Here is a 27,888-nt window from a genome sequence, read left to right as displayed (position 1 = left end):
CACTGCAACATGCTCTGAACACACCAAACATACAGCTTTCCCATTCAATTCCGTGATTAAATAGGATGACCATTTTTCTTGGAACACTCTGCACTCTGCGTCCACTTTTCTCTTTTTTGACAGAGACATATTGGGGCAATGAGGGTGCCAAAGCACATAATGTTAAAAGTAGAAGCCGTAATAAATATCGCGGGCAAAACAAAGTAGCTCATTGGCTGGACGTGCTTGACCTACTTGCTCTGCCCCGGTATAAACAGTTTGCTTGCTTAACACAATTGCTATTGCGCCATCCAGTGGACGCAATTGGAACAGCAGTTTATTTTATAGAAAAATTGCAGCGCATTTTTATACTTTACAAAAATAATAATATTTTTATTTTATTTTTTTATTTATTTTTTTATCATCTCGCGGGCCGGATTAAACCCGTTTGCGGGCCTGATCCGGCCCGCGGGCCGTACGTTTGACACCCCTGCCATAAAGGGTCTGAATACTTATGTAAATGTAATATTTCAGTTTTTTATTTTTAATAAATTAGCAAAAACTTCTAAACCTGTTTTTGCTTTGTTATTATGGGGTAATGTGTGTAGATTGATGAGGAAATAACTATTTAATCAATTTTAGAACAAGGCTGTAACCTTGCACGGTAGAGCCCTGAAATGAACTCACAGAGAAAGAAAGAAGCATCATGCTCTTTAATGAAACAAACACAGCACACACAAATCATACTTACCACAGGTACTGGGAGGCAGGACAGACAGCAGACTGTCACAGAAAGCGGATGTTTCTGGTTTTCAGGGATACAGTATTTAACATAACTTCCGTTTCCGAAAGTGGGAATCTCTGCTCAGGCGTATTTTTGCGACGTTAAGTTAAACCAGCGGTGTTTACCTGTCATTGCTCGCTTTGTGAAAAGATGCATATTGTTCATTCTAGCGGGAGAGGGCTCAGCTAACTTTTTTTCTGACTATCAAATTGAAAAGTAGCCTAGTTAAAATAAGTTTAAAAAGTAGCCAGCTGAAAATGAGATGGAATCTGCTGTTTAGCCGACAGTCGGCACTAGTGGAAAACACTGCATTCCCACCATTCCTACATACAGTGAGGGGAAAAAAGTATTTGATCCCCTGCTGATTTTGTACGTTTGCCCACTGACAAAGACATGATCAGTCTATAATTTTAATGGTAGGTTTATTTGAACAGTGAGAGACAGAATGACAACCAAAAAATCCAGAGAAACGCATGTCAAAAATGTTATAAATTGATTTATATTTTAATGAGGGAAATAAGTAATTGACCCCCTCTCAATCAGAAAGATTTCTGGCTCCCAGGTGTCTTTTATACAGGTAACGAGCTGAGATTAGGAGCACACTCTTAAAGGGAGTGCTCCTAATCTCAGTTTGTTACCTGTATAAAAGACACCTGTCCACAGAAGCAATCAATCATTCAGATTCCAAACTCTCCACCATGGCCAAGACCAAAGAGCTCTCCAAGGATGTCAGGGACAAGATTGTAGACCTACACAAGGCTGGAATGGGCTACAAGACCATCGCCAAGCAGCTTGGTGAGAAGGTGACAACAGTTGGTGCGATTATTCGCAAATGGAAGAAACACAAAAGAACTGTCAATCTCCCTCGGCCTGGGGCTGCATGCAAGATCTCACCTCGTGGAGTTGCAATGATCATGAGAACGGTGAGGAATCAGCCCAGAACTACACGGGAGGATCTTGTCAATGATCTCAAGGCAGCTGGGACCATAGTCACCAAGAAAACAATTGGTAACACACTACGCCGTGAAGGACTGAAATCCTGCAGCGCCCGCAAGGTCCCCCTGCTCAAGAAAGCACATATACAGGCCCGTCTGAAGTTTGCCAATGAACATCTGAATGATACAGAGGAGAACTGGGTGAAAGTGTTGTGGTCAGATGAGACCAAAATTGAGCTCTTTGGCATCAACTCAACTCGCCGTGTTTGGAGGAGGAGGAATGCTGCCTATGACCCCAAGAACACCATCCCCACCGTCAAACATGGAGGTGGAAACATTATGCTTTGGGGGTGTTTTTCTGCTAAGGGGACAGGACAACTTCACCGCATCAAAGGGACGATGGACGGGGCCATGTACCGTCAAATCTTGGGTGAGAACCTCCTTCCCTCAGCCAGGGCATTGAAATTGGGTCGTGGATGGGTATTCCAGCATGACAATGACCCAAAACACACGGCCAAGGCAACAAAGGAGTGGCTCAAGAAGAAGCACATTAAGGTCATGGAGTGGCCTAGCCAGGCTCCAGACCTTAATCCCATAGAAAATCTGTGGCAGGAGCTGAAGGTTCGAGTTGCCAAACGTCAGCCTTGAAACCTTAATGACTTGGAGAAGATCTGCAAAGAGGAGTGGAACAAAATCCCTCTGGAGATGTGTGCAAACCTGGTGGCCAACTACAAGAAACGTCTGGCCTCTGTGATTGCCAACAAGGGTTTTGCCACCAAGTATTAAGTCATGTTTTGCAGAGGGGTCAAATACTTATTTCCCTCATTAAAATGCAAATACATTTCTAACATGCGTTTTTCTGGATTTTTGTTGTTGTTATTCTGTCTCTCACTGTTCAAATAAACCTACCATTAAAATATAGATGTACAAAAATCAGCAGGGGATCAAATACTTTTTTCCCTCACTGTACTCATATCTTCATTTGATAATTAGCACTGAATAAATGTATTCACATCCCTATCCTGTAACTGATACCCAGCATATATACATCATATCCTATATCCCATTTTCAGGTGATCCTGCTGCTGCTACTGTTCTTCATGAGGAAGCGCGTGGCGCTGACCATCACCCTGTTCCACGTGGCAGGCAAGGTGTTCACTCACCTGCCCCTGCTGGCCCTGCAGCCCTTCTGGACCTTCCTCAGCCTCATGCTCTTCTGGGTGTCCTGGCTCGGTGTGCTCCTCTTCCTCGGAACCACAGGTCAGAATAGAATACAACTTTGTCACATTGTGAAACAGACATTTTTGTTAATGTCTTTATTTTCCCCTTTCATCAAGATATTTACGTCTAAATAGACCATTTTGGCTAGCATACCATTTCTTTTTGCAGATTTGTATCAATTATTTTATGCGTCACTAGGAAAGTTTGGATACTGTATTTGGTTATTTTCATCCTGCTAGTGATGTGATGATTAACCATAGATATCCTATTAAATTACTAAAGGGGCTATGTAATGAAACAGTTCCATAATGGGGTGAAAATGGCAGCCATCTTGGTCAGGGAGAAATCCAAAACCAGTTTAATTAGAATGAATGGCAGTAGAGGCACGTGATGTATTTCCTGCCTTTACTTATGCAGGAAAATAAAAGTAAGGTATGTGATGCATCAGAAATTGTGTAATGGAATTATAGTCAACCTAAAATATTGTCCTATAAATACATTTTACACGTGTTTTATACACATTGTCTGTATAAAAAGGACCCTGTCTTTCAAAGATAATTCGTAAAAATCCAAATAACTTCACAGATCTTCATTGTATAAGGTTTAAACACTGTGTCCCATGCTTGTTCAATGAACCATAAACAATTAATGAACATGCACCTGTGGAACGGTCGTTAAGAAACTAACAGCTTACAGACGGGAGGCAATTAAGGTCACAATTATGAAAACTTAGGACACTAAAGAGGCCTTTCTACTGACTCTGAAAAACACCAAAAGAAAGATGCCCAGGGTCCCTGCTCATCTGCGTGAACGTGCCTTAGGCATGCTGCAAGGAGGCATGACAACTGCAGATGTGGCCAGGGCAATACATTTCAATGTCCGTACTGTGAAACGCCTAAGACAGCGCTACAGGGAGACAGGACAGACAGCTGATCGTCCTCGCAGTGGCAGACCACACAGGATCGGTACATCCAAACATCACACCTGCGGGACAGGTACAGGATGGCAACAACAACTGCCTGAGTTACACCAGAAACGCACAATCCCTCCATCAGTGCTCAGACTGTCCGCAATAGGCTGACAGAGGCTGGACTGAGGGCTTGTAGGCCTGTTGTAAGGCAGGTCCTCACCAGACATCACCGGCAACAACGTTGCCTATGGGCACAAACCCACTGTCGCTGGACCAGACAGGACTGGCAAAACGTGCTCTTCACTGACGAGTCGCGGTTTTGTCTCACCAGGGGTGATGGTCAGATTCACGTTTTTTTCGTCTAAGGAATGAGCGTTACACCGAGGCCTGTACTCTGGAGCGGGATCGATTTGGAGGTGGAAGGTCCGTCATGGTCTGGGGCGGTGTGTCACAGCATCATCGGACTGAGCTTGTTGTCATTACAGGCAAGCTCAACGCTGTGTGTTACAGGGAAGACATCCTCCTCCCTCATGTGGTACCCTTCCTGCAGACTCATCCTAACATGACCCTCCAGCATGACAATGCCACCAGCCATACTGCTCGTTCTGTGAGTGATTTCCTGCAAGACAGGAATGTCAGTGTTCTGCCATGGCCAGCGAAGAGCCCGGATCCCTATCCCATTGAGCACGTCTGGGACCTGTTGGATCGGAGGGTGAGGGCTAGGGCCATTCCCCCCAGAAATGTCCGGGAACTTGCAGGTGCCTTGGTGGAAGAGTAGGGTAACATCTCACAGCAAGAACAGGCAAATCTGGTGCAGTCCATGAGGAGGAGATGCACTGCAGTACTTAATGCAGCTGGTGGCCACACCAGATACTGACTGTTACTTTTGATTTTAACCCCCCCCCCGTTGTTCAGGGACACATTATTCCATTTATGTTAGTCACATGTCTGTGGAACTTGTTCAGTTTATGTCTGTTGTTGAATCTTGTTATGTTCATACAAATATTTACACATGTTAAGTTTGCTGAAAATAAATGCAGTTTACAGTGAGAGGACATTTCTTTTTTTGCTGATTTTTTTTTATGTAAACGGACCATAAATGTCTCAGATTTTGTTTTCTTAGAAAGCTGTCAGTGCTATTATAGGAGTACATTTACATGCCCACTAATAATTTGATATTAAACGGATTATGGCAGTAGGCAGAGTATGGAAATAGGCATGTAAACGCCTTACTCGGCTTATCTTAATCGGCGTAAGGTCAAAATCGAAGTAAGCATACGCCGAATACACCTGGTTTTCTAATGTTTCTAATTATTAGGACATGTAAACAGCTTAATCGGCATTCCAGCTGTGTATTTGATGTGCGCATGTGCCAGAACTGATAGCGCAAGCCTCCCTCTTATCCGTGAGTGAAGTGAGTTCGGAAAAACTGAAAGTATGCATTTTAGAAATAGTTTTCACATACACATTTGATATGTCCGAACTCCGAATCAAATAGGCTTCGCAAAAATAACATGGTCACTGGTAGAACCTTTAGTTTGATAGATGATTTTTCTGCATTTATTTAAGTCCCATCAAGTAGCCTGATTTCAAATGTGTCCATGTAAACAGGATTATTAGGGAAATTGTTATTTTTGCAAAGCATGTAAATGTTTTTAACAAGCTATTATATACTGAACAAAAATATAAACGCAACATGTAAAGTGTTGGTCCCATGTTTCATGAGCTGAAATAAGAGGCCATAAATTTTACATATGCACAAAAAGTTTTTTTCTCTCAAATTTTGTGCACAAATGGGTTTACATCCCTGTTACTGAGCATTTCTCCTTTGCCAAGATAATCCATCCACCTGACAGTTGTGGCATATCAAGAAGCTGATTAAACAGCATGATCATTACACAGGTTCACCTTGTGCTGGGCACAATAAAAGGCCACTCTAAAATGTGCAGTTTTGTCACACAATATAATGCCACATGATTCAAGTTTTGAGGGAGCGTGCAATTTGCGTGCTGACTGCAGGAATGTCCACCAGAGCTTTGGCCAGAGAATTGAATGTTCATTTCTCTACCATAAGCCCCGCCTCCAACGTCGTTTTAGAGAATTTGCCAGAATGTCCAACCGGCTTCACAACCGCAGACGACATGTAACCACCCCAGCCCAGGACCTCCACATCCGGCTTCTTCACCTGCGGGATTGTCTGAGACCAGCCACCCGGACAGCTGATGAAACTGAGGAGTATTTATTTCTGTAATAAAGCCCTTTTGTGGGGAAAAACATATTCTGTTTGGCTGGGCCTGGCTCCCCAGTGGGTGGGCCTATGCCCTCCCAGGCCAACCCATGGCTGCTCCCCTGCCCAGTCATGTGAAATCCATGAACTGTAACTCAGTAAAATTGTTGAAATTGTTGCGTTTATATTTTTGTTCAGTGTATTAATCTGACTATCCACAATAATTGTCTTATTGTGTGCATGTAACCATGCTCAATATCAGTACTTGTTGCATTTACAACTTGTCTAAGGCCCATCATCAACTGATTTGAGCCAGTGTAGGACTGTGGATTGACTGCATTGTTTGAATGGAATGTTGGCATACTGGCAGTTAATTAGAAACATTAATGGAAACATTCCTCTACCTACTGTCTGGCTAGTTAACACACATACAGTGCAGATCAATTCTTCACATTCATTGTTTTACACACTATCTTATCACAGCACTGGCAAACCATGGCTAACCAACATGGGTGACATTAGGACCATCATAACAAGGTTCATGTCCATTCTAGTATTCTAATTCCTAATTCTATGTAGTCCTGTGACATTTTGGAAGTGAAAGCGCACAGCTAGAGTGGTATGACTCGACACCCACTCTTATTTAGATTCTTGGGTCAGTCTGGTGCTGTGGGTGGCAGCTCGGGCACACAGTCAAAGAAAAGGTCTCTGAAATCTACCCACTACATTCATATTCTCCCTCATCAACAACAACACCAGAGCAACGTCAAATACAACCAAGCGTCATGTTTTTGTACAATTTGTCTGCCTAATATTTTCCTGTGCCTACCTTTTTAGCTCTTCCTGGATGTTATTCAGATTAGAGTTTGATAAACTAGATAACATTAAAAAAGAGAGTCCATCAAACTCATCCGAGCTGCAGTGTTTGTTGTTGCAAAATGGTGCCATCTTGCTGTATTATATTTGACTCCAATCAATTTATGAATGAAAATATAAATTTTTTGAAATCAGGAGCTTTCCAGGCACAAAATCATGATCCTTGAATGCCTTGCAGATCAGAGGAGATCAGCCTACCCCTAAACCTGGCTGTAGGGAACCCTGTAAAGAACAAGAAGATTGACCCCTAACCTTAGCTGTGTGCCCCTACAGGTAGCCCTGTGTAGAGCGACCTCTAACCCTGTCTGTGTGTAACCCCTACAGGTAGCCCTGTGCAGAGCGACCTCTAACCCTGTCTGTGTGTAACCCCTACAGGTAGCCCTGTGCAGAGTGAGGAGACAGGGTTGGTGGAGTATCAAATGTCAGGTCCACTCCAGTACATGGTGTGGTACCACGCTGTGGGCCTCATCTGGATCAGTCAGTTCATCCTGGCCTGCCAGCAGATGACCGTGGCTGGAGCTGTGGTCACCTACTACTTCACCAGGTCAGGAGAGAGTGTTGTGATGAAATGCTATGTGATGAAATGTAATACATGTAATGGCATGCTTGTGATGTGTTTGCTTGGAAATATCCCGTATCATACCTGGGTCCAAAATATTTTTTTTTCTGTCAAATACGTTAGCTGCACTTGATTGCCTGGTGCATTTGAACCAATGGAATTGTCCCAAAAGTGCAAAGTACGCCCATCTTAGCTACAGTACAATGCCTGCTTTATTGGTCTATTTGCACGGATAATACTGTTTAAACCCAAGTCTGTCCTGTATCAGTTAATTGGACTATTTCCAACTCTTCTTCTTTTCCTCGATCCTGTGGTGGACATCAGGAATAAATCTCAACTGCCCATGACCCCCATCGTGTCGTCTATGCTGCGTCTTGCCCGCTACCACCTGGGCACCGTGGCCAAAGGCTCCTTCATCATCACCCTGGTGGAGATCCCTCGCCTCATCCTCACCTACATCCACAACCAGCTGAAAGGAAAAGTACGTCCTTAATCTCATTCAGCTATATCACTTACATTCACAATCAGTTCAAAGGCAGAGTATGTAGGATGTTCACGCACTGCTCTAGAATGTTGAGAGAAACGGGGCAATTCAAGAGGGCGCTACAAAATGTATGTCAATGTCATTATAATTCACATAGAATTAATAATTAAAGGGCCTCCCGAGTGGCGCAGCGGTCTAAGGCACTGCATTGCAGTGTTGCGGCTTCACTACAGCCTGGGGTTCGATCCCAGGCTGTGTCATTACCGGCTGTGACCGGGAGTCCCATAGGGCGGTGCACAATTGGCCCAGCGTCGTCAGGGTTAGGGGAGGGTTTGGCCAGTGGGGGGGCTTTACTTGGCTCATCGTGCTCTAGCGACTCATTGTGGCGGAAGAGCTGGAAATAGTAAAATTAACTAATACAGGACAGACTTGGGTTTAAATGGTAGTAGCCGAGCAAATGGACCAATAAAGCAGGCATTGTACTGTAGCTAAGATGGGCGTACTTTGCACTTTTGGGACAATTCCATTGGTTCAAATGCACCGAGCGCCTGCAGGCTGACTTCGGTCGACAGTTGAACGGTGTTTCCTCCGACACACTGGTGCAGCTGGCTTCTGGGTTAACATTTAAAATGTTTTGTCATTTAGCAGACGCTCTTATCCAGAGTGACTTACAGTTAGTGAGCGCATACATTTTCATACTGGCCCCCCGTGAGAAACGAACCCACAACCCTGGCGTTGCAAGCGCCATGCTCTACCAACTGAGCTACAGGGGACTACAGGGTTAAGCGAGCGGGTGTTAAGAAGCGCGGTTTGGCGGGTCATGTTTCGGAGGACGCATGACTCGACCTTCGCCTCTCCCGAGCCCCCTTGGGGAGTTGCAGTGATGAGACAAAATCACGAAATTGGGAAGAAAAAGGGGTTAAAATTAAATAAAGATAATAATAATGATGAATTAAATTGTTCTCTAGTACTTTATAATCTTAATATACATGTTCTTTCAATTTTTTTTAACCTTTATATACACAGGGAAGTCATACTGAGACCAGGGTCTCTTTTACTGATGAGCCCTGCATAAATACATCAAACGCATACAATATACAAAATTACAAAACATATTAAGAAAAACAGAGAAATGTATCAACATAGAGGTCTTTCCAATCAATACTCTGAACTGACCAAGGGGGACCAGAACATCTCATTTCAGAGAGCTCTGTAAGTTGTTCCACATAAAGGGCGCAAAAAAACTAAAAGCAGCATTACCCATCTCTGTGGAGACCAATGGGGCCTCCAGGGTTGTCCAAGCCTGAGACCGTGTTTGGTAATTTGTAAATCTTAAATTGAATTCATGATGATAGATGCATAGGAAGTTTCTGCATGAGTGCTTTCTAGATAAACACAAGAAAATGCTGCACTCTCCTTACATGCAAAGAGACCCAACCCACTTTTTGATACAAAACACAATGGTGAGTTCTAAAACCATGACCAGTAAAGTATCTAAGGGCACAATGGAAAACAGCATCTAGTGGTTTAAGTGTAGAAGCTGCTCCATGCATATAGATAATATCCCCATAATCTAAAATAGGCATAAAAGTAGCCTGGACAATTTATATCTATTGAGCAGTGACTTCGCCCCTGCCTGTTGGGCACTGTTTTCGCGCAGTTCAGTTAACGACGGTGAGGGCAGGTGTTTAGCAGAAGGGAGCGAAGGACACTGTCTACCGACTCCGGTACACAGCAGGCGGGGGCGAAGGACACTGTCTACCGACTCCGGTACACAGCAGGCGGGGGCGAAAAAACTCATACTACTTTTATTTCCCTTTTGACCCACATTCAAAAGTGTCACACAAGCATGAAGATGTTGTGCTCGAGGGAGGGCGCTCATGCAGAAACCAATGTTCATGCAGGAACCAATGGGATGCTCGATTGGGGGGGCGTTCCTGCAGATGTAGGAATGCCAACGTGCAGGAACGCCCAGAATTGCGGTCTGCAGTCCTATTGATCAAACAACCATGAACAGGTAGGCTATCTCTCCCTACCTGAGATCAACAACTAATGTTAGCCAGAGCGAGAAGAGCTAAAATCCAACGAAGCAAGAGTAGATAAACCCTATCAAACTTTCTCAGCCTGTCAAAATTGCACTGATAAACGATGGGGAATAGTAGCCTGCTAGGCCTTCTGCAGCTTGCCTGCCAATGCATGCTTGTACCAACCCACGTTTTGACAACTGAATGGGAACTGCTTGCCCGCCCATATGATCGATGCCAAATGCATTTAATTGACAACTAAGAGATATTCATGCTATCTGTGGATAAGTCGTTCAAGTTGAGCGTAGCTAGCTAGCTAGCAAAGTGATTCACAATTTTTTCTAGCTAACCAATTGACACCTGCATCTCTATATGTAGCCACCGAAAAATGATATGAGGGGAAAAAGTCGGGCCACTCACCCACTCGTCCAATGACATGACATCCTCCCAGCAGCTAGCTAGCTAGCTAGCTAATGTTAGGCTCCTTGTTTTTAGCTTACTAAATAAATAGCTACATAAATAGATACGCTAGCCTATTAGGCACGACTGACTTGTGATCATTGCCCTTGCCAGTTTGATTGTATTGACATTCCCAGACTTAGTTACATTTGTCAGTTTTTGTCCAAAATATTGAGTCATTGAAACAAACAGTGCATCCCGAATGGGTGGAGACAGCAAACAAGGTACCAGGCCAGCTGTGATTTACAACCTGATAGCAATATTTTTTTTTACTACCAATAAATGTATTGGGGAATTATATTAATCATCCATTGAACTGCATCCATCTATTTTGCCAACCATGCCTTACTCTGCGTCATGGAATTTTGAGTAAATAGAATCTATTTTTAAAACCTCTTATCTGTTTGTTTCATATCTGCAAAGTAGTTAAAACGCTGTCAGTTCCACTTTAATTAGCCCATGTCCCCACAAATGTTTTGATTGCTAAGTTAGTTTAGCAGCTAGCTATCTAAAATTGGTATCATGGCAAAATCAGTAGAATTGCATGTAATTAGTTATAAAATTGCTAAATCTTCTCTACACCCCATGGCAAAATGGTGTTTAACATGATTTTTGAATGACTACCCCATGTCTGTACCCCACACATACAATTATCTGTAAGGTCCCTCAGTCGAGCAGTGAATTTCAAGCACAGATTCAACGACAAAGACTAGGGAGGTTTTCCAATGCCTCACAAAGAATGGCACCCAAAGCAGACATTGAATATCACTTTGAGCATGGTGAAGTTATTAATTACACTTTGGATGCTGTATCAATACATCCAGTCACTATAAAGTTGACGGAGAGGAAAGAAACCGCTCAGGGATTTCACCATGAGGCCAATGGTGACTTTAAACCAGTTACAGAGTTAAATGGCTGTGATAGGAGAAAACTGAGGATGGATCAACGACATTGTAGTTACTCCACAATACTAACCTAAATGACAGAGTGAAAAGAAGGAAGCCTGTACAGAATACCAATATTGTTTGTAGTAAGGTAGTAAAGTAATTTAACTTTTTGTCCTGAATACAAAGCATTATGTTTGGGGCAAATCCAACACAACACATCACTGAGTACCACTCTTCATATTTTCAAGCATGGTGGTGGCTGCATCATGTTATGGGTATGCATGTCATCGGCAAGGACTAGGGATTTTTTTTAGAATAAAAATAAAATGAATTGAGCTAAGCACAGGCAAAGTCCTAGAGGAAAACCTGGTTCAGTCTGCTTTCCAAGAGAAACTGGGAGACAAATATGAACTAGAGTTACTTACCAAGACGACATTGAATGTTCCTGAGTGGCCTAGTTACAGTTTTGACTTAAATCGGCTTGAAAATCTATGGCAAGACTTGAAAATGGTTGTCTAGCAATGATCAACAACGAACTTTAAAGCGCTTGAATTTTTTTCCAAAGAATAATGGCAAATATTGTACAATCCAGGTTTGCAAAGCTCTTAGAAACTTACCCATAAAGACTAACAGCTGTAATCGCTGCAAAAGATGATTCTAACACATATTGACTCAGGGGGTTGAACGCTTATCTAATGAAAATACAGTACCAGTCAAAGGTTTGGACTCACCTACTTATTAAAGTTTTTTTATCTTTTTATTTTTTACTATTTTCTACATTGTAGAATAATAGTGAAGACATCAAAACTATGAAATAACACATATGGAATCATGTAGTAACCAAAAAAGGGTTAAACAAATCAAAATATATTTTATATTTGAGATTCTTCAAATAGCCACCCTTTGCCTTGATGACAGCTTTGTACACCGTTGGCATTCTCTCAACCAGCTTCACCTGGAATGCTTTCCCAACAGTCTTGAAGGAGTTCCCACATATGCTGAGCACTTGTTGGCTGCTTTTCCTTCACTCTGCCGTCCGACTCATCCCAAACCATCTCAATTTGGATGAGAGCGGGGGATTGTGGAGGTCAGGAGGTCATCTGATGCAGCACTCCATCACTCTCCTTCTTGGTAAAATAGCCCTTACACAGCCTGGAGGTGTGTTGGGTCATTGTCCTGAGCTCAATTTGGAGTGTCATTGCAAAGGGGTGTGAATACTTATGTAAATGAGATATTCCTGTATTTCATTTTGAACAAATGTGGGAAAAAATCTAAAAACATGTTTTTACTTTGTCATTATGGGGTATTGTGTGTAGATGGGTGAAAAAAATAATATATTTAATCCATTTTGAATTCAGGCTGTAACACAACAAAATGTGGAATAAGTAAAGGGGTAATAATATTTTCTGAAGACACTGTATGTAGATATGAATAATCAAAGGAACAACTTTTATTACTTCTTATTCAAGTTCATTCCAGTTGAGTCTTCATTTTAAGTAAATAGAATAATTAAAGATGTACAGAACAGTTTCCATTTTCATTTGATGATCTAATTTCACAGGACACCTGTTAATATTCTAATCATGTGACATGTCAATCTGACTAAATTACACTAATTTGATTTGTAAATGGTCTGTTGCAAAAAAGCAGTTCCCTCATCGTTTAATCAGTGTGTGTGATTGAGAGATGATGAGAGGGGCTAAGTTTTTACCATCAGTATTATTACAGGATTCAAAGCATGGAAAGAGTTTCTCTTTAAAGGTGCAGACAGTGGAAGAGTAGATATGAGACTTGGCCTCCACATCATAAAAGGAGACCTGACTCTCCTCACAGTCCACAAACACCCCAACCTTCTGGGGCTTCTCTCTCAGGGAGAGGATGACTGTGGAACACAGTCCAGAGTCCATTCTCAGGGCTCAGTATGATTTTCCCATTCCTGTCTATGGACTCTCTGGCCACTCCTACATCCCAGTCAGTCTTCCCCTTAACCGTCACCTCATAGTAAAATCTCCCTGAGGAGAAGCCATCCTTTCCGGTCATGGCATAACGATCAAACCTTTTTGGATTGTCAGGAAGATTATGTGGCGTGTTTCCAAGTCTTACATGTTTCCCATCTTCAGACAGGATGAGACTGGGATGTGCTGTATCAGGGTCAAGAGTCACATCCCCTGCATACTGTTGAATCCTCTTCAGTTTGACTTCAGGCAGCTTCTCCATCTCTTTATTCAGTGTCTCCTCCAGCTGAGACACAGCTCTCCTCACAGTCCCCACAAACAGATCACTGTGAACACTGATCTCAGCGATTTCCTGCTCCAGCTCTTTAATGAACCCTTCAGCCTGGTGCCTCTACTGCTTTCTGCTTCAACAAGCTCAGTCTGGCTTTTCACCAGAGTACTGAAGAACTGCACGCTCTCTGCTATCTCTCTTGCTGAGATCTACTAAGAGTTTGATCTCTTTAACATTCTGCAGTCGCTCCTGGATAATTTGCTGCACTTCTGCCTCAGTTTTCCCCAGCTGAACCTTCCTCTCTCCACACTCTTCCTCTATAGGGACAGTGTCATGAGTCTTGTGGTCTGCCTCAGTGCAGAACTGACACACACATGTCTGGTCAGTCCTACAGAACATCTCCAGGAGTCTGTCATGCTTCTTACACATCCTGTCTTCTAGGTTCACCACAGGGTTGATCAGTTTGTGTCTCTTTAAGGGTGAGGCTATCTGATGAGGCTCCAGGTGAGTCTCACAGTAAGAGGTCTGACACACCAGGCAGGACTTTAGGGCCTTGCGCTTCGTCCCAGTGCAGACATCACAGGGCACTATTTTAGGTTTAGGAGGGGACCCATCTCTTTCTCTCATCCTTTTAAAATTATTTACAACCTCTTTGAAGGTTGTGTTGACACAAAGCTTAGGTCGTTTGGAGAATTTCTCCTGACACAGTGGACATTGACACAGGTCCTGGCTATCCCAATACTTTGTGACACAGGCCATGCAGAAGTTGTGTCCACATGAAGTGGTGACTGGCTCAGTGAACAGATCCAGACCGAGCACAGGAACTGATCTTCAGACAGGAGACTGCTGGAGGAAGTCACATCTAGAGAGAGTGCAAAGTCGAAACTGTAAAGCATAGTTGAAGTTCAACGTTTTTATTTAGAAAATTGCGGCAAACTCTCTGGAAAAACTTCAGATCAAAATAATAAAAGGCTCCAGATTATAATCAATCAGTCAATAAAACATTATATATTTTAACGGAGCCTATTCCATTTCCTGTAATGACTCTCGATAGTTTCAGTGCCATTGTCAACAGGGCATTAAGGTATACTAACCAATCTTGATTAAAGTTGTTTAACCATACAACATACAGTAGAAATTAGTAAATTTACTAAATATAGTTAAACATAGGTACTGTAGATTAAAAAAAATTAAAAACAGGAGATTACCATAAAATGTACACAGGTAACATTTCTTCACCCATCCTTGTAATTCTCTACTCACCTGTGTCTGTTTAAAACAGTGTGGGCGCTTTCTCTGATTTTTTTTTTTCTTCTGTTCTATAGTATTAAAAAAACACCGGAGACTCAGCGTAGCTGTTTTTAAGAGACTTTTCTGAAGAGTTTGAAGGTGTTTGCTCATGTGCACAACATACAGTAGTAGGTGTATCCCACCCAATGTTGCTCTGGAACAGAATTAACCCTTCGTATGGCTGATCTCTCACTTCATTCTTGATACATTGTTTTACCATTTTAAAAAAACAAGGTTGAACAGATTAAACAGGAGTGTTCTCATTTTTTTTTACTGGTTTAGGTAGAAAAAGTGTGAATCATAAATGTTAAACAAGGACCTATTGCAGGTGTATGGAAGGTTTTCAGACATCAACAGCAACCGTTCAAATTCCACATTGGGATGAATCGTGGCAGTCTTAGCAGATTTGACCATTTAATTAAGATGCAAGAAATATCCCAGATTGTGCTTTTTAAACATACTCACGTTGACTTATACCAACCACCAGTTTGTCAAGTCAAGCTAGACAATGGGTGGAGAACTGAAGCTGAATGTATTTTCTGTTTGTAGGAAAATGCCTGTGCTCGCTGTATGCTGAAAGCCTGCATCTGCTGCTTGTGGTGCCTGAAGAAGTGTCTAACATACCTGAATCAAGTAAGTGTTCGATCAGAATCAGATTTATTGTCATGTGAGATGTTGATTATTCTTACTATTACATATGTTATATCATTGACAACAATCTATTTTACAATGGAGACTCATTCCAAGATGACAGCAATCACACATTGTTATTGATGATACTCCTGTCTCTTGTTCACCACAGAACGCGTACACGGCCACAGCGATCAACAGCACCAGTTTCTGTACGTCGGCGCGCGACGCCTTCGTCATCCTGGTAGAGAATGCCCTCAGAGTGGCCACCATCAACACCGTGGGGGACTTTGTCCTCTTCCTGGGAAAGGTAGCGGCCGCATAGCGACAGCATTTTAGGATTCTTTATTTTCAGTTCATTATTTGTGTTTATTTTACAAGCATTTCTAATACTATTCAAACCCTCACGGTCGTGCTCTTTTTTTCAATCGCTCACTATCTATCTTTCTCCCTCTCTTTCTCCCTCTGTGTGTGTCTGTGTGTGTCCAGGTACTGATCGTCTCCTGCACTGCGTTCGTGGGTGTATTGTCTCTCAACTACCAGCGGGACTACACGGTGTGGGTGTTGCCCCTGCTCATCGTCTGCCTGTTCTCCTGGCTGGTGGCCCACTGCTTCCTGTCTGTCTTTGAGATCGTGGTGGACGTTCTATTCCTCTGCTTCGCCGTGGACACCAAGCACAACGACGGCAGCCCCGGCCGAGAGTTCTACATGGACAAGGCCCTAATGGTGAGGGGACGGGAGGCTGGGTGGGAGACTATGGCTGCGTCCCGATTCTCCACCAGTCATGGTTAAAAGCAATGGATTGGCGTAATCACAGATAATCCATTATATTGACCAGATACTCAAGTGGCCGCTCTAACAATAAAATGAAATGTCTTCAAAAATGGAAGGCAGTCGGGAAGTGGCAAGAACAGGTGGGGCCATTGTAGCCAATGAGAGGGCAGATATGTGTGTGAACAACAGGCACAACTCCCGATATAAAGTGTTTTTTCTCAAAGTTGCCGGGATGCAACATGTCCTACTTATATCAGTACAATAGTAACAACCTAAGCATTACGACACTTCTATTAGATCAAATAAGCCTCACGTAGTAAATAAGCCACACCATTTTTTGTTAACCACATTCGACGCTCATACAAAAACTCTTTGATTGATTAGCGAAAACCCCTCAAAAACACCATCTGCTAGAGAAGACCCATTTCGGGCCCAGTTATCCCTCTCACTTTGCCTTTTCCTCTGGTGTAATCGTTGGCTAGAGGGAGTTTCCATGTTAAATTCATGTTGTGCCCACTTTGGGAGAAGGGTGGTGAATTGGGACGTAGCCTTTTACAGTATATGTCTGTTCCATTATCCACACTAACATTCCAGTGTATCAGGCCATACATTCTAACTGGTATGCTGGTGTGGATGGAATGTAGCCTTTGGTTAGAGAGTACCACTTTTACTCCATTTCTATATGGTGAATAATCTATATGGTGAATAGCCTTGTTATCTCAACACCCAACACACACATTCACCCTCTTTCTCTCTCTCTCTCTAGGAGTTTGTAGAGAACAGTAAGAAAATGGTGGGAAGGGATCGGCCCGAGGCAGATGGAGACGGTCGTGAGATGAAGCCCATGGTGAGTTAACAAAACTTTTCCAACAGAGAATACATTCACTTACCTCCATAATCTAGAGTCATACACCCAAAATGATGATGCTGATGAAGACAATGTAAAGTTTAACACTCCATTTGTTTATTGTTGTAGACTCATGGAGGAGGGACTTTTGCTTGACCGAACCAAACCAGAAGATGGAAACCAAAAGGCACTCCAAACGTTTCCATGATATCACTCTAGTCCCAGGGACGACAATATTTTTGATAACCTGTTTAATAATTTATGGCACGCTTTACATAAAAGCTTAGTTTTTTTATTTTAACACATCCGTCAATAATATTGTTATTGTCGTTTTGTGCTATTGTACAGGCTGTAGAGTTGATCATTTTTTGTTTAGCTTCTTGTGTGTGGAAGTATTGTGAGAGATTATTCAAATGCATTCAATGTCATCACTGTTATTTTGTAACTACTACTACTGTACACTACAAGTGTTTGTATATCAATGTATTTTTAGATTGTGGTAATGATGATCATGGTTGCTACTTACGCTGCATTGGTACATCTAATACAATTGTGACAGCTAACTACCATAACAGATAATCAACAGGCAATTTTCTGTCTAAAAACTCCACCCAAAACCCAATGTCTTTTGACCCTGTTGAAAGATTTCCTTTATGATTTTTTTTTGGAAAAACTAAGTCATAATTTGTGCAAGGTGGTTTCCCTCACCTCATTAACAGGATCAATGAAAAGCCCGCTCCCAATGGAGCATTTTACTGTTGTAGATCAAATATGAAATAGCCAGTGCTATGTACTATGATAAGGATGTTAATATTAGTTTTTAATATAATTCAAATGCAGGTCCTACAAGAACTGAGGTTGTGTTATGTCAAAAGCAATGCGTTACCAGAACTAAAAATCCCTATATTGTGGCAACATTGAGTCATTACCGCTTATTGAGTTTGTAATACTGTATCCATAGAAAAAGGAATTCTATATGACTGTATCTCTATTCCCTTCATGCGTTTTAACCCAGAATATTTTTTATAACATTTTTATGCAGAATAATAAAACAACAAAAAGAAGCAATGTCCACCTGTGTTTGTGAGAGCTGTGGGCAAGAGAGGATCAGTTCTATCGGGGACATGGGTTTGTCTCTGGATGTCATTAAGATATCCACTCAAGAGGGAGAAACATTAAAACAAAATACTGAATAATAAATATATATATATATATATATCTATATATCCAACAAGAAAAAAATATATTTCATGACATTCTTATTGTGATGTGTTAACTAGGAAATAGCCCCATATCAGACCAGGGTTCAAGTATTTGTTTTTCTGTCAAATACATTAGCTACACTTGATTGATCTCACCTGATGTAAAGGAAGAAATGGAATAGTCCCAAAGTGCCAACCCCACCAATCTGGCACTCCAAACAACAGGCTCAATCGCTCACATTTTGTTGTGTTCCAGCCTGAATTTAAAATAGATTAAATTGAGATGTTTTTGGCACTGGCCTACACACAAAACCCCATAATGTAAAAGTTGAAATTTTAAAAGTTAATAAAAAATGAAAAGCTCAAATGTCTTGAGTCAATAAGTATTCAACTCCTTTGTTATGGTAAGCCTAAGTAAGTTCAGGAGTAAAAATGTGCTTAACAAGTCACATAATACGTTGCATGGACTCACTCTGCGTGCAATAATAGTGTTTAACATGATTTTTAAATGACTACCTCATCTCTGTACCCCACACATACAATTATCTGTATGGTCCCTCAGTCGAGCAGTGAATTTCAAACAGATTCAACCACAAAGACCAGAGAGGTTTTCCAATAGCACTCTTCATATTTTCAAGCATGGTTATTTGCAATACATTTGTGTGTAGATGGGTGAGAAAAATATATATTTTGAATTCGGTTGTAACACAAAATGTGGAATAAGTCAATGGGTATGAGTACTTTTTGAAGGCACTGTACAAGCAGCTCAAAAGAAAAGTATGTATTTGATCATATTCAGTCACTATCCTAAACCAACAACCAGCTTACAGTGGCTTGCGAAAGTATTCACCCCCCTTGGCATTTTTCCTATTTTGTTGCCTTACAACCTGGAATTAAAATGTATTTTGGGGGGGTTTGTATCATTTGATTTACACAACATGCCTACTACTTTGAAGATGCAAAATACATTTTTTGTGAAACAAACAAGAAATAAGACAAAAAAACAGTAAACTTGAGCGTGCATAACTATTCACCCCCCCAAAGTCAATACTTTGTAGTGCCACCTTTTGCAGCAATTACAGCTGCAAGTCTCTTGGGGTATGTCTCTATAAGCTTGGCACATCTAGCCACTGGGGTTTTTGCACATTCTTCAAGGCAAAACTGCTCCAGCTCCTTCAAGTTGGATGGGTTCCGCTGGTGTACAGCAATCTTTAAGTCATTCCACATATTCTCAATTGGATTGAGGTCTGGACTTTGACTAGGCCATTCCAAGAAATGTAAATGTTTCCCCTAAACAACACAAGTGTTGCTTTAGTAGTATGCTTAGGGTCATTGTCCTGCTGGAAGGTGAACCTTCCCCACAGCATAATGCTGCCACCACCATGCTTCGCTGTGGGGATGGTGTTCTCGGGGTGATGAGAGGTGTTGGGTTTGCGGCAGACATAGCGTTTTCCTTGATGGCCAAAAAGCTCAATTTTTGTCTCATCTGACCAGAGTACCTTCTTCCATATGTTTGGGGAGTCTCCCACATGCCTTTTGGTGAACACCAAACCGTGTTTGCTTATTTTTTTCTTTAAGCAATGGCTTTTTTCTGGCCACTCTTCCGTAAAGCCCAGCTCTGTGGAGTGTACGGCTTAAAGTGGTCCTATGGACAGATACTCCAATCTCCGCTGTGGAGCTTTGCAGCTCCTTCAGGGTTATCTTTGGTCTCTGTTGCCTCTGATTAATGCCCTCCTTGCCTGGTCCGTGAGTTTTGGTGGGCGGCCCTCTCTTGGCAGGTTTGTTGTGGTGCCATATTCTTTCCATTTTTCAATAATGGATTTAATGGTGCTCCGTGGCATGTTCAAAGTTTCAGATATTTTTTTATAACCCAACCCTGATCTGTACTTCTCCACAACTTTGTCCCTGACCTGTTTGGAGAGCTCCATGGTCTTCATGGTGCCGCTTGCTTGGTGGTGCCCCTTGCTTAGAGGTTGTCGTATCGGATGAGTGGTGGCAATTATTGCTGATGAACAAAAGGAGTCTGCTCATACTGAACGTTGATCATAAGGTTTATTCAGACCACAAGCTTCAGCATGAGTGACAGGTGACATGACACCCGGAGAGTGACGCCTCAGAATGGCTGCTCGTTCTGCCCTCTCCTTCGTTTTCCCCCCTATTTATAACAATGATGCTCCCTCTTCTGGCCAATCACCAGTCTCCCCGGGGGCGTCACCCTAAAACATTCCCTTTTGATACTAACATAAACAACATTCATTGTTCCTCCAAAACAGTCATAATGTTAATACACCACAAGGTGTTGCAGACTCTGGGGCCTTTCAGAACAGGTGTATATATACTGAGATCATGTCACTTAGATTGCACACAGGTGGACTTTATTTAACTAATTATGTGACTTCTGAAGGTAACTGGTTGCGCCAGATCATATTTAGAGGCTTCATAGCAAAGGGGGTGAATACATATGCACGCACCATTTTTCCGTTATTTATTTTTTAGAATTTTCTGAAACAAGTTATTTTTTTCATTCCACTTCACCAATTTGGACTATTTTGTGTATGTCCATTACATGAAATCCAAATAAAAATCCATTTAAATTATTGGTTGTAATGCAACAAAATAGGAAAAACGCCAAGAGGGATGAATACTTTTGCAAGGCACTGTATACCCAACAATAAAACAATATATTGAATTAAATTAAATGCTTTTGATTGTGATGTGGTAAATTGGAAATAGCCCCATATCCAGTTGCGACGCGTCATTCAGGGCAGCCCCTTGGGTGTTGCCATAGACTTACATTAGAAGTGCCCATCCAAGAAGGCTCAAGGTCATTTGCCACAGATAAAATTACGTCAAATCACGTTATATCTACCGTAGCTTTGATTGGACTGATCATGTCAACATCATACTTTCAAAATCCTAGCTAGCAAGCTAGACAAGCAGTCATCATCATGCATCAAGTCGGCAGGCAATCTACTGGCAAATCCTTTTCAATCCTTGTCATATGAAGAGAAATTATAGATAAAACGTATCGGTGCTCATCGGCCATTGGACATAAACATTACGCAACAAGTTGGAAATAGCAAATTCAACGATGAGTACTAAGGCGCCACTGCCCCGGGTTCGATCCTAGGCTGTGTCACAGCCGGCTGTGACTGGGAGACCCATGATGCGGCGCATAATTGGCCCAGCGTCGTCCGGGTTAGGGGAGGGTTTGGCCGGCCAGGACGTCCTTGTCTCATCGTGATCTAGTGACTCATTGTGGCGGGCCGGGCGCCTGCAAGCTGACCGCTCGTCAGTTCGACAGTGTTTCCTCCGACACATTGGTGCAGTTGGCTTCCGGGTTAAGCGAGCAGTGTGTCAAGAAGCAGTGCGGCTTGGTTCTCGACCTTCGCCGAGTCCGTAGTGGGAGTTGCAGCGACGAGACAAGATCGTAACTACCAATTGGATATCACGAAAAAGGGGGTAACGCCATGGGCCAGAAAAATGTGAATACATTGGCCATGCTGTCAATCCAGCATGACTTCTGCCGCTTTCAAAACAACTGGAAACTCGGAACTGGGACATCTCAGAATTCAGTGAGTTCAAGACAACTGGGAACTCCGATAAAACTAGCTCCGACTGGGAAAATACGCAAAATAATTCGGGATTTCGTGCCACTTTATAGAGCATACAAGAAGGACCGCCGGGTCACCTTCCTGTTCAAGTGATTACAGCACAACAATGTGAGTCCAAAATTGTATTGTATGCTGCTGCATAAATGATGTAATATGTCATGGAGATATGTACAGTGAGGGAAAAAAGTATTTGATCCCCTGCTGATTTTGTACGTTTGCCCACTGACAAAGACATGATCAGTCTATAATTTTAATGGTAGGTTTATTTGAACAGTGAGAGACAGAATAACAACAAAAAAATCCAGAAAAACGCATGTCAAAAATGTTATAAATTGATTTGCATTTTAATGAGGGAAATAAGTATTTGACCCCCTCTCAATCAGAAAGATTTCTGGCTCCCAGGTATCTTTTATACAGGTAACGAGCTGAGATTAGAGCACACTCTTAAAGGGAGTGCTCCTAATCTCAGTTTGTTACCTGTATAAAAGACACCTGTCCACAAAAGCAATCAATCAATCAGATTCCAAACTCTCCACCATGGCCAAGACCAACGAGCTCTCCAAGGATGTCAGGGACAATATTGTAGACCTACACAAGGCTGGAATGGGCTACAAGACCATCGCCAAGCAGCTTGGTGAGAAGGTGACAACAGTTGGTGCGATTATTCACAAATGGAAGAAGTACAAAAGAACTGTCAATCTCCCTCGGCCTGGGGCTCCATGCAAGATCTCACCTCGTGGAGTTGCAATGATCATGAGAACTGTGAGGAATCAGCCCAGAACTACACGGGAGGATCTTGTCAATGATCTCTAGGCAGCTGGGACCATAGTCACCAAGAAAACAATTGGTAACACACTACGCCGTGAAGGACTGAAATCCTGCAGCGCCCGCAAGGTCCCCCTGCTCAAGAAAGCATATATACAGGCCCGTCTGAAGTTTGCCAATGAACATCTGAATGATTCAGAGGAGAACTGGGTGAAAGTGTTGTGGTCAGATGAGACCAAAATCGAGCTCTTTGGCATCAACTCAACTCGCCGTGTTTGGAGGAGGAGGAATGCTGCCTATGACCCCAAGAACACCATCCCCACTGTCAAACATGGAGGTGGAAACATTATGCTTTTGGGGTGTTTTTCTGCTAAGGGGACATGACAACTTCACCGCATCAAAGGGACGATGGACGGGTCCATGTACCGTCAAATCTTGGGTGAGAACCTCCTTCCCTCAGCCAGGGCATTGAAAATGGGTCGTGGATGGGTATTCCAGGATGACAATGACCCAAAACACACGGCCAAGGCAACAAAGGAGGGGCTCAAGAAGAAGCACATTAAGGTCCTGGAGTGGCCTAGCAAGTCTCCAGACCTTAATCCCATAGAAAATCTGTGGAGGGAGCTGAAGGTTCAAGTTGTCAAACGTCAGCCTCAAAACCTTAATGACTTGGAGAAGATCTGCAAAGAGGAGTGGGACAAAATACCTCCTGAGATGTGTTCAAACCTGGTGGCCAACTACAAGAAACGTCTGACCTCTGTGATTGCCAACAAGGGTTTTGCCATCAAGTACTAAGTCATGTTTTGCAGAGGGGTCAAATACTTATTTCCTTTTTTTAAAAATGCAAATCAATTTATAACATTTTTGACATGCGTTTTTCTGGATTGTTGTTATTCTGTCTCTCACTGTTCAAATAAACCTACCATTAAAATTATAGACTGATCATGTCTTTGTCAGTGGGCAAATGTACAAAATCAGCAGGGGATCAAATACTTTTTTCCCTCACTGTATACTGTAGCTAAGAAAGTAATACTAAGTGTATGTTGTGTAGTAAGCTGTTAGTAGCCCATGTGTCTCACCCTAATACTTTGGCCCCTAACCTCCCTCATAATTTAGCCTACTGTTCTGACTTGATGAGCCTATAGCCTGTTTTAGAGAAATGTAATCATCGAATATTGTAAGAGCTTTCATTGTCTGCTTATATACCCCCTTTATTTATCCTACGGTTCTGACTTGGTGTACAGGGAGAATACTGTAAGAACGGCCCATGTACTGAATTATGTTGCTGTACATTTCAAAAGTGCTGAACAAATAGTTATATTGACTACGTCCGTCCTAGCTCGCTCATTAATGTCTTAATCGAAATTACGGATTGCCTCTTATCCGCTCATCATTCCCTTATGCCATAGTTTGTACATCTCAATTGTCAGTAGAAACCACATTTGTTAAAGCAAGTCAACCAAATCAGCTATGTTTTTTAAAAGGCAGTAAATTATTCGGAATTAACTGTTTTGCGGCCAGACAAGGTTCCGCTGATAGCCAGGTATAGCGGTGGTAAGGATTCACTCCATGGTGCTGAAAAGAAAGCTCTGCTTTTGGGACAGCTTTATGTAGGCCCTAACAGTTTGTGGGCACCGTTTGTCACCGTTATAGTGCAATGAATGTATTGTTTAGTGTTGTGTAGTGGCTTTGCTGGCATGCATCAAAAAAAGTAATATTGTTTGCCCCACCAAGATTTACATGCTAAAATCGCCACTGCCCGTATCAGTATATTTTTCTCGCTGTCAAATACGTTAGCTGCACTTGATTGAGCTTCACTGGTGCAATGTAACCAATAGAATAGTCCCAAAAGTACAAACCCCACCAATCTGGCACCATAGAAATAGAATCATTAAATGTCTATGTCTGGCACCCAATATACAGGCTCAGTCAAACGCTCAAAGTATCTGAAATAAAACAAATACTATTTGAACCGAGGTCTGTCCTGAATCAGTTTGACTATTTCCTAACTCCATTTTCCTCTACTCTGTGGTGGACATCAGGAATAAATCCCAGCTGGCCCTGACCCCCATCCTATACTCTATGCTCCGTCTGGCCCACTACCACCTGGGCACCGTGGCCAAAGGCTCCTTCATCACCACCTCCACCCACAACCAGCTGAAAGGAAATGTACATCCTTTATCATCAGATTTAGTTAGAGAATAAGAGGTTGAGAGAAACAGAGAATATTAGTATCACTTTAAAGCATAGTTTTCCCTCTGTAAAAGAGTTATGGCATTCTTAACTGGTATTACTTTCTTTAATTTATTTTAAGTTCATTCCAGCTGATAGTCTTAATTTTCAGTAAAGATAAACATTTATTATCCATGTTAAGATGTACATAAGTTTCCATTTCTATTTGAAAATAAGATTTCAAAGGACATCTGTGGACATTCTAATCATGTGATGTCAACCTGACTAAATATACTTATTTGTAAATGTAAGTTGTATATGAGCTGTTTTGAAAAAAAGTTCCCTCTCCCATCGTTTAATCAGTGTGTGTGATTGACAGGAGAGATAATGAGAGGAGCTGAGTTTTTTCCACCAGCATTACCACTGGGGTTGAAGTATGGATAGAGTTTCTCTGTAAAGTTGCAGTCAGTGATTGACAGGAGAGATGATGAGAGGGGCTGAGTTTTGACCATCATCATTATCAGAGGGGCTTAAGCATGGAAAGAGCTTCTCTGTAAAGGTGCATCCAGTGAAAGAGTATATATGAGACCTGGCCTCCACATCATAAAAGGAGACCTGACCCTCCTCATAGTCCACAAACACCCCCACCTTCTGGGGCTTCTCTCTCAGGGAGAGGACGACAGGGGGGGAGTTACTGGCTTTATACACATTCACATCCCTTAGGTACACAACACAGAGTCCATTTTCTGGGCTAAGTGTAATTATCCCCTTCCTGTCTATGGACTCTCTGGCCACTCCTAAAGTCCACCTAGTCTTCCCCTTAACCTTCACCTCATAGTAAAATCTCCCTGAGGAGAAGCCATCCTTTCCAAGGACAACGTTATGCCGATCAAACCTTTTTGGATTGTCAGGACGATTGTATGGTATGTCTCTATGTCTTACTTGTTTCCGATCTTCAGACAGGATGAGTTTGGGATGTGCTGTATCAGGATCCAGAGTCACATCCACTGCATACTGCTGAATCCTCTTCAGTTTGACTTCAGGCAGCTTCTCCATCTCTTTATTCAGTGTCTCCTCCAGCTGAGACACAGCTCTCCTCACAGTGCCCACACACAGATCACTGTGAACACTGATCTCAGACCAGTCCTTGGTGGGTGGAGGGGTGCACATTAGGGATGGGAAGCTCTGGAGAAGTTGGAGGTGGTCCTCAGTATGTGAGAGCTGCTTCAGCTCAGTGCTTCTCCTCTTTAGCTCAGTGATTTCCTGCTCCAGCTCTTTAATGAGCCCTTCAGCCTGCCTTTCTACTGCTTTCTGCTTCTCCTCAATCAACTCAATTAGCTCAGCCTGGCTTTTCTCAATGGAGAGCACCAGAGCAGTGAAAACCTGCACGCTGTATTCTATCTCTCTATCTGCATCTCTCTTGCTGAGTTCTACTGAGAGTTTGATCTCTTTAACCTTCTGCAGACTCTCCTGGATAATCTGCTGCACTTCTGCCTCAGTTTTCCCCAGCTGAACCTTCCTCTCTCCACACTCTTCCTCTATAGGGACAGTGTCATGAGTCTTGTGGTCTGCCTCAGTGCAGAACTGACACACACATGTCTGGTCAGTCCTACAGAACAGCTCCAGGATTCTGTCATGCTTCTTACAGATCCTGTCTTCCAGGTTCTCCACAGGGTCGATCAGCTTGTGTCTCTTGAAGGCTGGGGCTATCTGATGTGGCTCCAGGTGAGTCTCACAGTAAGAGGCCAGACACACCAGGCAGGACTTCAGGGCCTTGAGCTTCGTCCCAGTGCAGACATCACAGGCCACTTTTCCGAGTTTGGGAGCGGACTCATCGTTACTTCTGACTCTCATCTTTTTAAAATTCTCTACAACCTCTCTTAACGTTGTGTTGACACGAAGCTCAGGTCGTCTGTAGAATTTCTCCTTACACAGTGGACACTGCCACAGGTCATTGCTATCCCAGTACTTTGTGACACAGGCCATGCAGAAGTTGTGTCCACATGAAGTGGTGACTGGCTCAGTGAACAGATCCAGACAGATAGAGCACAGGAACTGCTCTTCAGACTGGAGACTGCTGGAGGAAGCCATATCTAAACAGAGAAGGTGGAACTATAAATTATTTCCTGGAATGAGTCAGCTTTCGATAGTTTCAGTGCCATTGTCAACATGGCATTTAGAGACACTAACCAATCTTGATTAAAGTTGTTTAACCATACAACATACAGTATAAATTAGTCAATGTACAAAATAAAGTTAAACATACAGTAGGTACTGTAGTTGAAAAATAAAACAGGAGAATGCAAGAATTCACACTGTAGAATTTATCTTCACCTGCCCTTGTTAATCTCTACTCACCTGTATCTGCGTGTGAAAGAGCGTGGGTGCTTTCTCCGATTTTTTGGTACTATATACTATAGTATTTTAAAGAAACAGAGACTGCGTAGCTGTCGTAACATATTTTTCAGAAGAGTTTGAGACAGTTTACTTGTGTGCGCAACATACAGTACGTCTAAACACTTCAGTTTCACTTAAGTAAAGTGACGTTGACATGCTCCTCCCCACCCAGTGCTGCTCTGTGCTCTGGAACAGAATTAACCCTTCACATGTCTGATCTCTCTTCATTATTGATACATTCTTGATACAAAAGTGTGAATCAGAAATTAAACAAGGAATTACTGAAGATGTAATGAATTTTTTTTTAAAGACATCAACTACAATATAATTCGCAGGGGATGAACAAATACTGTCAGTCTATGTGGATTTGATCATTAATTAACCTTTTACTGCAGTGGGCTAAATCAGGGTCACACAGGAGTTTATTGTTAGTCTTAAACAAATCAACTTTTAAACAAAGTATACACCTCACACAAATGGTTAAGGGCTTAACAAAAAGAAGACACCTGTACCATGTCTGATATAGAGTTGAAATGTAATCAAGTTTGCATCCCAATATTACACTTTATATATATCACAGAAGACTGAAATAAAACAAAACTGTTTGACATAGCAACACCGGATTT

At 42.3% G+C, this 27,888-nt stretch overlaps 2 protein-coding genes and 1 pseudogene across 3 annotated transcripts in view; 1 reads left to right on the top strand and 2 right to left on the bottom strand.

Moving 5' to 3' along the window:
• Positions 1–18,620, top strand: part of LOC311112058 (choline transporter-like protein 1) — a 33,375-nt gene extending 14,755 nt beyond the window's left edge. The window contains exons 9-16 of the mRNA XM_084155040.1: positions 2,772–2,958; positions 7,308–7,476; positions 7,816–7,972; positions 15,411–15,494; positions 15,664–15,801; positions 15,981–16,217; positions 17,032–17,112; positions 17,242–18,620. Of these exons, the coding sequence (XP_084011166.1) occupies positions 2,772–2,958; positions 7,308–7,476; positions 7,816–7,972; positions 15,411–15,494; positions 15,664–15,801; positions 15,981–16,217; positions 17,032–17,112; positions 17,242–17,268 (1,080 nt within the window). The 3' untranslated portion in view covers positions 17,269–18,620. The remainder of the gene's footprint in view (positions 1–2,771; positions 2,959–7,307; positions 7,477–7,815; positions 7,973–15,410; positions 15,495–15,663; positions 15,802–15,980; positions 16,218–17,031; positions 17,113–17,241) is intronic.
• LOC311112469 (E3 ubiquitin-protein ligase TRIM39-like) lies at positions 13,001–14,467 on the bottom strand (annotated as a pseudogene). Its single transcript has 2 exons — positions 13,754–14,467; positions 13,001–13,663 (listed from the first exon to the last, which is right to left on the bottom strand). The product of its transcript is annotated as an E3 ubiquitin-protein ligase TRIM39-like (transcript).
• A 6,625-nt stretch (positions 18,621–25,245) lies between the features above and the next one.
• LOC311112143 (uncharacterized protein) overlaps positions 25,246–27,888 on the bottom strand; it is a 31,750-nt gene continuing 29,107 nt past the window's right edge. Inside the window, exon 6 of the mRNA XM_084155118.1 lies at positions 25,246–26,958. Within this exon, the coding sequence (XP_084011244.1) occupies positions 25,331–26,958 (1,628 nt within the window). The 3' untranslated portion in view covers positions 25,246–25,330. The remainder of the gene's footprint in view (positions 26,959–27,888) is intronic.

Source organism: Coregonus lavaretus (assembly GCF_964263955.1).
Source record: "Coregonus lavaretus genome assembly, chromosome: 38".
NCBI classification, from domain to species: domain Eukaryota; kingdom Metazoa; phylum Chordata; class Actinopteri; order Salmoniformes; family Salmonidae; genus Coregonus; species Coregonus lavaretus.
The sequence above is the reverse complement of the archived record's forward strand: the minus strand, read 5'-3'. Positions and strand labels throughout refer to the sequence as shown.